Source organism: Phyllobates terribilis, unplaced genomic scaffold (assembly GCF_046119375.1).
Source record: "Phyllobates terribilis strain yellow unplaced genomic scaffold, ASM4611937v1 Scaffold_12__6_contigs__length_324123572, whole genome shotgun sequence".
Classification (NCBI taxonomy): Eukaryota; Metazoa; Chordata; class Amphibia; order Anura; family Dendrobatidae; genus Phyllobates; species Phyllobates terribilis.
The window spans coordinates 38,062,458-38,079,078 of NW_027362772.1; the positions used below are offsets into that span (position 1 = coordinate 38,062,458).

Here is a 16,621-nt window from a genome sequence, read left to right on the forward strand (position 1 = left end):
AGTGCAAAAAATTTAGAGGCACTCCAATGCCCCTTGGAAGTGACATGGGGGTCAGAGGGCCTTAACTAAACAGTTTTTTCCATTTATAGCAACTGGGTCTCCTGTGCACTGTTGGCCTAAGCATTGAATGGAGGGCTTTCCAAAAATTATGAGGAACTGCAATGGCCCTTGAAACAGACGTGGATTACAGCATACTAAAAAACTTTAACCCATTATTGGGGAGTGGGTCTCCCTTAGTGTTCGCCTATGCATTGAAAAGCAAAACCTGACTAAAATTAGGAGGAAATGCAATGTCCGTTGGAAGAGTCGTGGAAGTTAGAGGTAATTAAAAACAACATTTCATTGCCCCTTGGGAGAGCGGTGGAGTTCAGAGTGGTTTAACAAGATGGTTTTAATGCCCCTTGGAAGAGACGTGGAGGTTACAGTAGCTTAACAAGACAGTTTTAATGCTCCTTGGAAGAGTGGTGGAGGTTACAGTGGAATAAAAAGACAATATCAATGCCCCATGGAAGCGAAGTGGAGGTCACAGTAGCTTAACAAGACAGTTTTAATGCCCCTTGGAAGAGTGGTGGAGGTTACAGTGGAATAAAAAGACAAATATCAATGCCCCTTGGAAGAGTGGTGGAGGTTACAGTGGAATAAAAAGACAAATATCAATGCCCCATGGAAGAGACATGGAGGTCACAGTAGCTTAACAAGACGATTTTAATGGCCCTTACAAGAGCCATGCAGTACAGCATATTAAAAACATTATTCCCATTATTGGGGAGTGGGTCTCCCATAGTCTTTGCCTATGCCTTCCAAGGAAAAGCTGCCAAAAATTAGGACGGAGGAACTTGCAATGCCCCTTACAAGAGCCATGCAGTACAGCATATTAAAAACATTATTTCCATTATTGGGGAGTGGGTCTCCCATAGTCTTTGCCTATGCCTTTCAAGCAAAAGCTGCCAAAAACTAGGACAGAGGAACTTACTATGCTGGCATACAAGAGCCATGCAGTACAGCATATTAAAAACATTATTCCCATTATTGGGGTGTGGGTCTCCCATAGTCTTTGCTTATGCCTTCCAAGCCAAAGCTGCCAAAAATTAGGACGGAGGAACTTGCAATGCTAGCAACATGGACCATGGTCACGCTGGTGGTATAGTGGTGGTGGAGGCTGAGGATAAGGAGAAGAGCAGAAAACAGCCGAAATGAGGAAGCGTATTCCCATGTGTGGGTGTGAAGCGGTGCATGGGCATTCACCTGCCGAAATAACACAGTGGATTGGAGTTTATGTTACTCTGCTGTCATTTGGTGGTGATGAGAAGTCTGGCCCAATCTAGCCCTTGTTCATTTTTATAAGGGTCAGCTTGTCAGCATTGTCAGTTGACAGGCGAGTGCGCTTATCAGTTATAATTCCTCCAGCGGCACTAAAAACACGCTCCGATAACACACTAGCGGCAGGGCAGGCCAGGACCTCCAAGGTGAGTGAGTGAGTGCCTCTGTCATAGCATACAATATACATGTACATGACTTTACATTGTAAGAATTTTTATACAAACAGTTCTCATACACCATTATCTATTTACAGTATAATAAACTTTATTTAACAATTTGGGAATGCATTTATTCGAATTATAAAAAAAAATCCCATTTTTAAACTTTGTAAAAAAATTGATATTGTAACTCTACAAACAAAGAATATTTTTTTATAGAAAATAATTATAAATATTGATCCAAATAAATATATAGACAGAGTGTGCCTTGATATATCCAGAAAGCAGTTTCCAACACTCAGTTTATTTCTTTCTAGTTAGTGTCTACATATTTCATTATTTTTTAATTTGTTTTTAAACAATAATGTCTTTTAGATCTTTTGTAATGCGAAAATATATCATTATAAATGTCCATCCCAGAAGTTGGATACATTGCAAGGCAGCAAACATTTTGGGGTACACTGCATGTAAAATAGGGCTGTTTATTTTATTTACGTGGAGCTTTTTTTATTACAGAGTATTCCATCTCAACATCTTCTTGGCTTTGAATAACCTTTTGTTTCAGTTTGGAGAACACAACGCTAGAATACTGCACGTCACCCGTATTCACATATATGGAATCATCTACTTCACTCAATCCTTTTTGTAAAGCTTTTTGTGGCAAAACATCCTAGATGAAGACAAAAGATTGAACTAATAATAGTTTTCTCAGTAATATAGTAGTTACATTCTTGTACATGGGGCAGTATTATAGTAGTTATATTCTTGTACATAGAGGCAGTATTATAGTAGTTATATTCTTGTAGATAGGAGCAGTATTATAGTAGTTAGATTCTTGTACATAGGTGCAGTATTATAGTAGTTATATTCTTGTACATAGGAGAAGTATTATAGTAGTTATATTCTTGTACTTAGGGGCAGTATTATAGTAGTTATATTCTTGTACTTAGGGGCAGTATTATAGTAGTTATATTCATGTACATAGCGGCAGTATTATAGTAGTTATATTCTTGCACATAGGGGGCAGTATTATAGTAGATATATTCTTGTACATAGGAGCAGTATTATAGTAGCTATATTCTTGTACATAGGAGAGGTATTATAGTAGTTACATTCTTGTACATAGGGAGCAGTATTATAGTAGTTATATTCTTGTACATAGAGGCAGTATTATAGTAGTTATATTCTTGTACACAGCAGCATTATTATAGTAGTTATATTCTTGTATATAGGGGGCAGTATTAAAGTGGGTATATTCTTGTACATGGGAGCAGTATTATAGTAGTTATATTCTTGTACATAGGAGCAGTGTTATAGTAGTTATATTCTTGTACATAGGGGGCAGTATTATAGTAGTTATATTCTTACACATAGGATCAGTATTATAGTAGCTTTATTCTTGTACATAGTGGCAGTATTATAATAGTTATATTCTTGTACATAGAAGCAGTATTATAGTAGTTATATCTTGTACATAGGGCCAGTATTATAGTAGCTATATTCTTGTACATAGAAGCAGTATTACAGTAGTTATATTCTTGTACATAGGGGCAGTATTATAATAGTTATATTCTTGTACATAGGGGGCAGTATTATAGTAGTTATATTCTTGTACATAGGGGGCAGTATTATAGTAGTTATATTCTTGTACACAGGAGGCAGTATTAAGTAGTTAAATTGTTGAACATAGGAGGCATTATTATAGTAGTTATATTCTTGTACATGGGAGCAGTATTATAGTAGTTATATTCTTGTACATAGGGGCAGTATTATAGTAGTTATATTCTTGTACACAGGAGCAGTATTATAGTAGCTATATTCTTGTACATAGAAGCAGAATTATAGTAGTTATATTCTTGTACATAGAAGCAGAATTATAGTAGTTATATTCTTGTAGATAGAGGCAGTATTATAGCAGCTATATTCTTGTCAATAGTAGCAGTATTATAGTAGTTATATTCTTGCACATAGGGGGCAGTATTATGATAGTTTTATTCTTGTGCATAGGGGGCAGTATTATAGTAGTTATAGTCTTGTACATAGGAGCAGTATTATAGTAGTTATATTCTTGCACATAGGGGCAGTATTATAGTGGTTATATTCTTGTACATACAGGCCATTATTATAGTAGTTATATTCTTGTACATAGGAGCAGTAATATAGTAGTTATAATCTTGTACATAGGGGCAGTATTATAGTAGTTATATACTTGTACATAAGGGCTGTATTATAGTAGTTATATTCTTGTTAATAGGGGCATTACTATAGGAGTTATATTCTTGTACATAGGAGGCAGTATTATAGTAGTTATATTCTTGTACATAGGAGCAGTATTATGGTAGTTATATTCTTGTACATAGTAGCAGTATTATAGTAGTTATATACTTGTACATAGTAGCAGTATTATAGCAGCTATATTCTTGTACATAGTAGCATTTTTATAGTAGTTATATTCTTGTACATAGTAGAAGTATTATAGTAATGATATTCTTGTACATAGGAGCAGTATTATAGTACTTATATTCTAGTACATAGGAGCAGTATTATAGTAGTTATATTCTTGTACATAGGGGGCAGTATTATATTAGTTATATTCTTGTACACAGGAGGCAGTATTATAGTAGTTATATTCTTGAACATAAAAGCAGGAATTTAGTGGCTATATTCTTGCACATAGGGGGCAGTATTATAGTAGTTATATTCTTGTACAAAGGGGGCATTATTATAGCAATTATATTCTTGTACATAGGGACAGTATTATAGTATTTATATTCTTGTACAAAGGAGCGTTATTATAGTAGTTATATTCTTGAACATAGGAGCAGTATTATAGTAGTTATATTCTTGTACATAGGGAGCAGTATTATAGTAATTATATTCTTGTACAAAGGTGGCATTATTATTGTAGTTATATTCTTGTACATAGGAGCAGTATTATAGTAGTTACATACTTGTATATAGGGGCAGTATTATAGTAGTTATGTTCTTGTACATAGGGGCAGAATTATAGTAGTTATATTCTTGTACATAGGGGCAGTGTTATAGTAGTTATATTCTTGTACATAGTAGCAGTATTATAGTAGCTATATTCTTGTACATAGGAGCAGAATTATAGCAGTTATATTCTTGTACATAGGGACAGTATTATAGTAGTTATATTCTTGTACATAGGGGCAGTATTATAGTAGTTATATTCTTGTACATAGGGGCAGTATTATAGTATTTATATTCTTGTACATAGGGGCAGTATTATAGTATTAATATTCTTGTACATAGGGGCAGTATTATAGTAGTGATATTCTTATACATAGTGGAAGTATTATAGTATTTATATTCTTGTACATAGGGGCAGTATTATAGTAGTTATATTCTTGTACATAGGTGCAGTATTATAGTAGTTATATTCTTGTACATAGGGACAGTATTATAGTAGTTATATTCTTGTTCATAGGGGCAGTATTATAGTAGTTATATTCTTGTACATAGGTGCAGTATTATAGTAGTTATATTCTTGTACATAGGGAGAGTATTATAGTAGTTATATTCTTGTTCATAGGGGCAGTATTATAGTAGTTATATTCTTGTACATAGAGGGCAGTATTATAGTAGTTATATTCTTGTACATAGGGAGCAGTATTATAGTAGTTATATTCTTGTACATAAGGGGCAGTATTATAGTAGTTATATTCTTGTTCATAGGGAGCAGTATTATAGTAGTTATATTCTTGTACATAAGGGGCAGTATTATAGTAGTTATATTCTTGTACATAGGTGCAGTATTATAGTAGTTATATTCTTGTACATAGAGGGCAGTATTATAGTAGTTATATTCTTATACATAGTGGCAGTATTATAGTAGTTATATTCTTGTACATAGGTGGCAGTATTATAGTAGTTATATTCTTGTACATAGCAGTATTATAGTAGTTCTATTCTTGTACATAGGGGCAGTATTATAGTATTTATATTCTTGTACATAGGGGGCAGTATTATAGTAGTTATATTCTTGTACATAGGGGCAGTATTATAGTATTTATATTCTTGTACATAGGGGCAGTATTATAGTAGTTATATTCTTATACATAGTGGCAGTATTATAGTAGTTATATTCTTGTACATAGGGGGCAGTATTATAGTAGTTATATTCTTGTACATAGCAGTATTATAGTAGTTCTATTCTTGTACATAGGGGCAGTATTATAGTATTTATATTCTTGTACATAGGAGCAGTATTATAGTAGTTATATTCTTGTACATAGGAGCAGTATTATAGTAGTTATATTTTGTACATAGGGGCAGTATTATAGTAGTTATATTCTTGTACATAGCAGTATTATAGTAGTTCTATTCTTGTACATAGGGGCAGTATTATAGTAGTTATATTCCTGTACATAGGGGCAGTATTATAGTAGTTATATTCTTGTACATGGGGACAGTATTATAGTAGTTATATTCTTGCACATAGGAGCATTATTATAGTTGTTACTGTATATTCTTTTAAATAGTAATAGTGTTATAGTCTTGTATTTAGGGGACAGTATTTATAACAGCTATTTTCTTTCAGGATCTGTAGGTAGCAGCTTTCTAGTATATAATACTTTTCATTCTGTCAGTTTTACTCCTGTATATAAGACGCAGTGTGAACCAGTTGCACATACTGTTCTGAGCTTGAGTTATGTGGCTCATCCCTTCTCTCACTTTGGTTTTTCTCAGTTACTTACTGGTTTAGTCATTTCTGGATCGCTGTATATATCGTTTGTATAATTTGCACTTGTGTTTCTCCGGTTCTCATCAGCATTTTGTTTCCTTTTCCTAGAAGTGAAATACTGTATATAGGTAATTATATAAACATATAACATTGAAAGCAAATACATTAACATTTATTTTTTAAGAATAATATAAACATATTAACTTAATATGTTCTTTTGATGTCATTTTATTGCTTAACGTTTGGTGTTTTTCATAGACTTTTCTTATAGATAAAACATCTACTCAAAGTAAGGGCTGAGACAACAAGATTTTGTACAAAATGACACAGATTTCAGCAACTGTAATGTAATAAAGGAAATTAGCAAAATTGCTGGTGGTCCTCAAAATGAAGAGCAAATTTTGTTGCCCTTTTGCTGCCTGTGACGTGAAGGGAACCTCTGTGACCACCAGTGAGTTCCTTTTTAGCTGAAAAAGCTGCACTTCTAAGTTTAATTTTTATATTTTTTTAGGTTAATCCAACAGATTTTTTTAACACTTTCAACCAGAAACCAGAACCCAATGTACATGTTTTATTTTGAGTTTGGATGGAAACTTTGGCATTATACTTACTTTCTGAAGTACATATACAGTAAAACTCCTATTAATAATATCAGCACAAACAAAATTACTCCGCTTACTGCTCCCACAATCACTGACCCAATTTGTGACTTTGTACCTAAAAAGAAAAAAAAAATACTGTTTTTCATATTAAGTTTTCCTTTGAACAGCTATCTGTTACAGACAATAATTGTTTAACATTTATTTATTGATGAGCGAGCACTAAAATGCTCGGGTACCCGTTGCTCGGGTCGAGCAAATTGGAATACTCGAGTGCTCGACCCGAGCAACGAGCCCAATGTAAGTCTAAGGGAAACTCGAGCATTTTTCAGGCGGCTCCTCCCAGTGGTCTGCAGGGGGCATAGAAATTTCGGAAATCAATGGGAACATTGCTCAATTGACATGGGAACTGCATGGGGAAGACTGCTGGAAGCATCTCTGACTCCCAGGTCACTACCTAAAAGTATGCCCATCATAAGTGATGCTTGGCGGATGCAAAGATGCTTCCCGCCATGCACCTGTCCACATCCTTGTCCCACCGCAGCGTTCAGTTATCCATACTCCATTCCTTGCAATGCAAGCGCAAGTATCCAGCCAGCCACCCACCCACGCACCCACAGGCTACAATACTATACTGCCAAATTTTTGACAATAAAACATACAAAAACGAAACCAAAATGAATTTTCCAGGGAAATATATTAAGGAACATCCTTTCCATGATAATGACTTGTATATAAGGCAAAATAAATAACCAAAAACAAAAATGCTCCTCCACACCTTCGGCTATGTTCACACGTAGCATTTTTGATGTGTTTTTACACTTTTGCATTGCTTTCAATGGTGAAAAATGCATTCACCAGTAAATGTCATTTATTATACCATTTTACAACCTTATCTGGCCATGTGGTGTGTGAGGCATGATCAGACCCATCCTGTTTCATTTATGAAAGAGGGACTCTGAAAGTCACAAAGCCTATTTTTATAAGGCCATCAGGCGGCTGTTACTATTCTTAAAGGGCCAGCAGTCGGCCATCACTATTCTTAGAGAACCATCAGCCGGCTATGCTTCGTACTTCCCATTATTACAGAGTGGGTCTCCTATACTGTTATTGTGTATGCAGTGAGTAGCAGGGCTGCCCCAAATTTGGATGCACCCCAATACCCCAATACCCCTTTGAAGAGACAAAGAGGAGAACCTCAGTAACGACATGTTCCCATTACAAAGGAGCAGTTCTGCTATACAGTTATAGGGTATGCAGTGATTCAAATGGCTGCCTAAATCTGGGAAAAACCCCAATACCAATTTAAAGACACACAGAGGTGGACCTCAGTAACGACACATTTCCATTACAAAGGAGCGGGTCTGTTATACAGTTAGAGGGTATGCAGTGAGTCCAACGGCTGACTAAATTTGGGAAAAACCCCAATACCAAATTAAAGACAAATAGAAGAGGGCCTCAGTAGCGAGATGTTCCCATTGCAAAGGAGCTGGTCTGCTATACAGTTAGATGGTACGCAGTGAGTGCAACGGCTGACTAAATAAGGGAAAAAACCCAATATCAATTTAAACGCAAATGGAGGAGGGCTTCATTAATGACATGTTCCCATTACAAAGGAGCGGGTCTACTATACAGTTCGAGGTTATGCAGTGAGTCCAACGGCTGACAAAATCTGGAAAAAAAAACAATACCAATTTAAAGACACACAGAGGAGGGTTTCGTTAATGACATGTTCCCATTACAAAAGGAGCAGTTCTGCAATACAGTTATAGGGTATGCAGTGAATACAACGGCTGCCAAAAATTTGGAGGCACTCCAATGCCACTTGCAAGAGATGTAGAGGAGGGCCTCATGAAAAAATGTTCCCATTATTAGGAAGTGGGTCGCCCATACTATTTGCCTATGCAGTGAATGCAAGAGCTACCAAAAATTTGGAGGGACACCAATGCCCCTTGGAAAAGACGTAGAGGATGTGATATGGTAGATATGGTGATGAATGATATGATCATGAGAAGAAGGAGGAGGACAAGAGCAAATAGATAAAACCAGGAAGAGTATATCCATGTGTGGGTGTGAAGAGGTGCATGGGAATAGACCTCCCGAAAAAAGACACTGGATTTGAGTTTATGTTACGCTACTATCATTCGGTGGTGTTGAGAAGTCTGGCCCAATCCAGCCCTGGTTCATATTTATCAGAGTCAGCCTGTCAGAATTTTCAGTTGACAGGTGGATGCGCTTATCAGTTATAATTCCATTAAACACCTGCTCTGACAAAACGCTAGCAGCAGGGCAGTCCAGGACCTCCAGGGCGTAGAGAGCAAGTTCATGCCACATGTCCAGCTAGGATACCCAATAATTATAAGGCACAGAGGAATCACGAAGGACTTTGGTACGGTTGGCAAGGTACTCCCTCAGCATCTCCGCAAATTTTTCACTCCTTGGGAAAGTACCCCGTGCCTCAGGGCCTGTGCGATGGGAGGGTCTGAGAAAACTGTCTCAGAACTTTGACAGTGTTCCCCTGCATCTGCTGGATTGGATTTGTGTCTCTCTCACCTGCACTCCTTGGTTGACCTGCAAACTGTGACCTCAGCCGCCAGCGTTTTCAGATGGAAATTTTTTTAATAATTTCACAACAAGGGCCTTCTGGTACTGCCCCATTTTAGTAGACCTGTCCCTACGGGAGTAGGAGATAGAAAGTTCTCCTTGTAGCGTTGGTCTATAAGTGTCACCAACCACTAATGACTGTCACCCAAAATTTGGACAATGCAAGGGTCACGGGAAAGGAAGCGGAACATAAACTCAGCCACGCATGCCAGACTCCAAACAGGCAACACTTCCGTGTCCTCATCAAGAGGACGACTGACCAAGCTCTACTCCTCATCCTCCTGGGCCTGTCTAGAAATATCTAACAGCAGCAGCAGCAGACAAAACTGGAATGGAGCCTCTTGTGCTATGTGCACTGCAGTCTGCTATATACCCTGCCTGCCTCCCTATATACACTGCCTGCCTGATATCTGTGCAGATGGATTAGTCCTCAGAACGACTGATTGTTGACATGGATATGTGTCTCTAATATAGTTTGGTACACCTTCACTAACTAGAAACAAGCAAGTCTCTCCCTAGCTCAGCAGCAGCTCTCCCTACACTATCTGATTCCGGAGTGACTGTGATGAGCATGGCGGCGCCTGGTCTGATATATACCTGATGATGCTGTGTGGCCAGCCAATCACTGTAATGTCACAACCACCATGGCTGCGGCATTACAGTGAGTGGCAGGCAATCTCTGCATGTTCATTGGCTATGTAGAGAGCGCCAAACATGCAGGGAGGGGACCCGAGCTCCCGCCGAGCAAGCCCGGAAATAATCGGCGAGCACCGAGCATCTTGAGCAGTGAAATGCTCGGGTGAGTACAGAGCAGTAGCAAGCATGCTCGCTCATCACTAATCGTAATCAAAGAAATTAGTTAAAATATTAGATTTTGTCATTTCTAAATTAGGAAGATGATTTCATACATGTTTGTGAATGACAAAAGTATCTGAACCTTTGAGTCACAGTTAAAGAAGCACTCCTCCCATCAAGGTTTTTTTTCTCTTAATATTTTGCAAACATCATATTATATAGTGTGACACACTCGCCCACCCTGGGATTTTGGGGTACTTGGAGCCGGGTCAGTGTAGGGGGTAGCGGGGGATGCAGTCGTGGCCTGGACCCGTTCCGTGCACAGTGCTGTCACATAAAAATAATGGGCTTTCAAAGATGAGTGGCATTTCGACTACGCCACCTGCGGTCTCTGGTGATGGACACCAGCGCTGCAACAGTCCACTGAGGCTGGTGTTACGGGCAGCTAAGATGGGACGGCTCCCCACAGGCGGAGCAGGCCTCAGTGCAGTGTGAGAAGGAATGGTGGGTGCAGTGCCACAAAAGGAAATAACAGGCTGAGGCGGTGTGTGAAGTCATCCGGGTCTTTACTCACTTTAGATGAACTTTCAGTCGCAAAGCTTCTTTCTGCTACACACGGCATACTGCGGCCACTGGGAAGGGGGTCCAGCACTTCCCAGGTAGATCAGGAGCACCTGTCGAGACCCCTCTGGTGTGTGTTCCTCTCCTTGATAAGTTCTCCCACTAAGTCTTCTCTTGACTGTGTGTGGTTCAAACGTGTTTTAAGGCTGGGTCCCACTGGATAAACGCAGTTTAAGAGATACAGGTGGTGACTCCGCTCCGTCCGTATCCCCTTGAGATCCACTAAGCCTCTGGGCTTTTCTGACTGAGACGTGAAGTAATAAAGTAAGATATCGGGGGCCGGTTACCCCTCTTGCAGCAGGAATCCCTCTGACTAGGCCAGAATAAAGAATACAGGTGGCGACTCCGCTCCGTCCGTATCCCCCTGGGATCCTTTTGCCTGTGGAGCCTATCTCCTCTGCTCCCCTCCAGGGACTTCTTAGGTCAGGACCTTGACCGGGTAGAGACAGTGGTTAACTCTGACCCGCTCCTCGTCTCAAGGCCAGAGTACGAGGACCGTGAACCTTCTGCCAGCTACAGCCTCTTGCTGGACCCTGACAGAAGACCCTGAATCAAAGACATTGAACCTAAGATGGCCGTAGATTAAATATGAATCAATAAGTGTTTCCTAAAAGTGTGTCCTCCACCCTCACCCACTACATGGTTCCCCCTATCTTTGGTTCCCCCCATCTCCTCTATCCCGGACCGGGGCAGCACCCTGGTGCATTTAGGCCCCCTACAGGACAGGAGTGGTGTAGTGTTGAGTGGTGAAGTGGGGTCCTGAGAGATGATCCATCCTTACCTGGAAGAGCAGATACCACACCTCAATCTGAGGAGCAGTACCCCTGTGGTGACTGAACAATCAGGGGCGCCACATGCGAGCACTGAGCATCTCGAGCAGTGAAATGCTCGGGTGAGTACAGAGCAGTAGCGAGCATGCTCGCTCATCACTTATCGTAATCAAAGAAATTAGTTAAAATATTAGATTATGTCATTTCTAAATTAGGAAGATGATTTTATACATGTTTGAATGACAAAAGTATCTGAACCTTTGAGTCACAGTTAAAGAAGCACTCCTCCCATCAAGGTTTTTTTCCTCTTAATATATTGCAAACATCATATTATATAGCACTGTGTACTTACAATTGCACATTTTGTCTTTCTACCCAGCTAATTATTCTCTTTCCCATTAGGTCTATGACATCACGTGAATAAAAACTGACTATCTGAATCTTTCTAAGATCTTTGGAGAAACATGAAGTCAATTTTCTCTGCACAACTCATGAGTCACTGCAAAAGTCTCTGGCAGGTGGGGAGGGTCACGGCTTGGTCAGGAGTTGAAGAGATCGATGATTAATGCAGGAATAAGAGACCTTCTGTTTCTACATAGAGCAGGTATAAGAGAAGAATTTACTGGGTAGAAAAGCAAAATGAGCAATTGTAAGTACACAGTGCTGTATAATATGACTGCAATATATTATGATGATGAAAACTTCCATGGGAGGAGTGCTTCTTTAATTTGAAGGTGAAATTATAGGTTGAAGATTTTGATCAATGTGATGACAATAAGATCTTAGTGGGTGACCTGTTTTATCTAAAGAATGTGGATCTCATAAAGTCTGACTTTCACAATACATGTTTTGTGGAAGTGAATCTTGGTATAAACAAAGTGGATTTCTGAGAACTTACATTGATGCAACTGTTCATGCTCATCAGGCTGAAAAAAGTTACAAAATCTTCTCTAAAATTTTTTAACTCATAATATAGTCAATTTTAGTCAGATAGGTTTCATACAAATAGAGGAAATTCCACAACTGTATTATCCTCCACCAGAGTGGTTGACGCATAAAGATCACTCCGAGAGCTAGGCAAATAAAAGTACTTGAGGTCACAAAGGAACTCAAAGAAAACCTCTAAGGAAATAAAGGCCTCTCTCATGCTAGTTAGCTAATGTTCATGAGTCCACTGTGAGGCAGTGACCGGGATCGTACACGAGGGACGTTATATATCCCCAGAATGTGTACAGAGACCTATTAAATCCATTGGAATGCATTGCAGTCACAGACACAGCTGCGGCTGCAATGCAGGAATGAAGGTGAGCATTGACCTGGTCAGGCTATCTGATAAGGCAGATTAGTAAAACCCAGCAGGGTCTTCATTTCTTTGGGGAGGCTATAGGAAGGCAGTGGGGCGGCCTCCTCCCTCCAACCTGGGTTTTCCAGTGGCTCTTGCCACAGGTCCTTTAAAAACTCTGCACTAAGGATTAGTGTTGTTCAGTGTTGGGACCTGCTACGAGGATAGCAGTAAAACTCGGCAGGGCTGTGTATAGCTGAACCCACGCCTGGGAAGGCTCTGCACCCGTCAGCCTCTGAGCGGCCCGGCAATCATTGTGTATGGACTTTCTGTTAACCCGGCTGCGAACCGGAGGACTTTCTGTTAGCCCATTAGTTGCTGAAATAAAAGCTGTTTATGTGGGACTTGCTTGGGTCACTGCCTCAGTTACAGCACGGTGAGAACAACGCCGCCTTACACCACCATCAGGAGGACATTGAAAAACAATTGTGCATAAGGCAGGATTTCAAGGGGAAAGATACTGTTCTCCAATAAGATCATTGCTGATCATCTGTAGTTTTCTAAGGGTCACCTAGAAAAGCCCTTAGGCTTCAAGAACGAATTAGACCAAATTATATCTTTTTAGTTGAAATGAGATGCATTAGGTTTGGAAAAAGAAAAACACGGCATTACAGCATAAGCACCTCATACATCTGTGACACACGGTGTTGGCAGTATCCTGATTTGCGTTTGTTTTACTACACCTTGGTCAGGCAGCTGCCATCATTGATGGAACAATAAATTTTAAAAGAAAATGGCAGAACATCTGTCCAATGCCTGAATCTCAAAAGAATATTCTACAAAAGAACGGTTACACACAGAAGGATAAAGTTGAAGTTCTGCAATGGCCAAGTCACAGTTTCAACCCTAATTCTATAGAAATATTTTGGGACATGAAGCAAGAATTTAATGGAAGAAATCAATAACATCATAGTGTTGAAGATTTTTATTATAGGAAGTAATTGCCTAAAATTCCTCCAAGCCGATGTGCAGAATTAATCAACAATCACTAGGAACACTTATTATTGCTACACAAGCCCACAAGGGACTCTAGGAGCAAAGGTTCAGATACTTTTGCCACTCATAGACATGTGATATTGGATCAACATTCCTAATATAAAAAATAACAAACTCTAATATTTTTGACTCATTTATTTGACTTTCTTCTCTTCAATCTTTTTTTAGTGTTTGTGTAAAAATCTGATGCATTTTCGGACAAATTTATGTAGAAATTTGAAAAATTCTGAATGTTTCGCAAACTTTCAAGCGTCACTGAGGTTTATTGCACTTCACATAATGAAAACATGAAAAGGTCAATGAATTACTCAGCTTTGCTGTTCCTATATCTATAAAACAAGAAGAGATTGCTCGTAATGATGGCGAGGACTAAAATGCTCGGGTGCAGAGGGACTAGAAATTGTTATCGGCCTCAGAGGGGGCCAGGATCCATGGCCCTTCCCTGGCTATTAATATCAGCCCACAGCTGTCTGTTTAACCTTTTCTAGTTAGACTTTTTTTCTTGGGTCCCCTGTAATCTAGCCAAACAGCTGTGAGCGATTATTAACTCCTTCATGACAGGAGCATTTTTTGTTTCTATGTTTTTGTTTTTTGCTCCCTTTGTTCCCAGAGATAGAACTTTTTATTTTTCAGTCAATATGGACATGTGAGAGCTTATTTTTTGCGGGACGAGATGTACTTTTGAATGACATCACTGGTTTTACCATATAATGTACTGGAAAACTGGAAAAAAAATTCCAACCGGGGTAAAATTGCAAAACAAGTGCAATACCAGTTGTTGTTTTTTTTTTTAACATGTTCACTGAATGCTAAAACTGACCTACCTTTATTATTCTCCAGGTCATTATGGGTTGGTAGACGCTAGTGATGAGCGAGCACTAAAATGTTCAGGTACTCGTTGCTTGGGTCGAGGAAATTGGAATACTCGGATGGTCGACCCGAGCAATGAGCCCAATGAAAGTCTATGGGAAACTCGAGCATTTTTCAGGCGACTTCCCCCGGAGGTCTGCAGAGGGCCTAAAAATTGCCCAAATCGATGGGAACAGTGCTCAATTGACATCGGAACAGCATGGGGAAGACCCCTGGAAGCATTTCTGATTCCCAGGTCACTGCTGTCAACAACGTTGTCAGAGTATTAAGCTTACGGACTCACAATAAAAATACAAAAACGAAACCAAAATGGATTTTCCTGTCAAAAATGTTAAGGAACATCCTTTTCAGGGTAATGACTTGCATATAAGGCAAAATAAATAACCAAAAACAAAAATGCTCCTCCACACCTTGGGCTATGTTCACACATAGAATTTTTGATGGGTTTTTGCACTTTTGCATGGCTTTCAACCAAGACAAATGCATTCACTGGGAAATGTCATTTTAACATTTTACAACCTTATCTGGCCATGTGGTGTGTGACACATCATCAGACACATGCATACAGTGCTTAAAAGACATGGGAACAGCATGGGGAAGACCACTGGAAGCATTTCTGACTTCCACGTCACTGTCTAAAAGTGTGCCCATTATAAGTGAACCTTGGCACATGCGAAGATGCAACCCGCCATACACCTGTCGTTGCAGACTTGCAACAGTCACCGTCCATGTCCTTGTCCCACTGCAGTGTTCAATTATCCCTACTCCATTCCCTGGAATGCAAGCGCAAGTATGGAGCCTGCCAGACACCCACCCACAGGCTGCAATACTATACTGCCAAATTTTTGACAGCTGCTTGCACTTGAAATGTGGCTTTTAGGCTCATGGAGGCGAAAGCTTTTCACAACCTCATGCCGGCGGTGGCCTGGTGTCCATACTCGGTCCCCAGCCACCACTATTTGTCCCGGTGTCGTCTCCACCTTCCTCAAGCAAGGGTCCCGCAACATTACCTGTGCCCTCCCCAGTGCACTTACTGGGAAGGAAAGCCTAACCACAAACACGTGGACAAGTGAATGTGGCCAGGGATGGTACGGATCCAGTTCACAGCTCGTCATTCAGAGTTGTATTTCACCACAGCCATATTCTTTAGCTCGGTGAAAGGACTTGGGAAACCGTATCTACTCTAGCTGTTATTTCTCCCAGCAAGTCCTTTAATGCATCTTCTTGCATAAGCAATGGCAGCCCATTGAACATCAGCTCACACTTCTTGGTGGTGCTTCGACACACAAACATCTTTCTTTGCACCTTTAATTTCATGACGACAGAGTTTGGCAATTGCCTGATCTGCAATGTGGTTTGAGAAATAACATTCATAAGTGCGTCCAATCCACAGTAAAAAAGCAGCCATATAGTGTCCGGGAACCTTCCCACATACTTTTCTTAGCCAGGGCTGCTTCTCGGCAGGGTTTGACGGTTCCACCAGAGAATCATCGGGTGGGCCTTTGCTTCTCCATCAGGAGAGTTCATGATGATAGCGAAAACTTTGCAGCTTATATGGGGCTCTTGAGTGGGGGAGTAAGGTGGGCCCTCAGAATCAAATGCTCTGGTAGGCCCAATGTTTTTCAGTATCAAACTGATTCTTAATGGGAGTTGCATTTCACCACAGCCATATTCTTTAGCTCGGTGGAAGGACTGGCATAGAGGGAAACCGTATCTACTCTGGCTGTCATTTCTTCGTCACGAGGTTCCACCCATTGTCACACATAACCAAGCCTGGCTGTATGTTCAGCGGTGAGAGCCACAGATTAAGCTGCTGTTTTACAGCTTTCAACAACTCT

The 16,621-nt window shown here is 39.9% G+C and overlaps 1 protein-coding gene across 1 annotated transcript in view; it reads right to left on the reverse strand.

Annotated features, from left to right (window-relative positions):
• Positions 1–1,074: 1,074 nt before the first annotated feature.
• LOC141172003 (sialic acid-binding Ig-like lectin 13) overlaps positions 1,075–16,621 on the reverse strand; it is a 127,818-nt gene continuing 112,271 nt past the window's right edge. The window contains exons 8-10 of the mRNA XM_073655765.1: positions 6,798–6,903; positions 6,200–6,290; positions 1,075–2,148 (exon numbers count right to left, since the gene is read on the reverse strand). Of these exons, the coding sequence (XP_073511866.1) occupies positions 1,966–2,148; positions 6,200–6,290; positions 6,798–6,903 (380 nt within the window). The 3' untranslated portion in view covers positions 1,075–1,965. The remainder of the gene's footprint in view (positions 2,149–6,199; positions 6,291–6,797; positions 6,904–16,621) is intronic.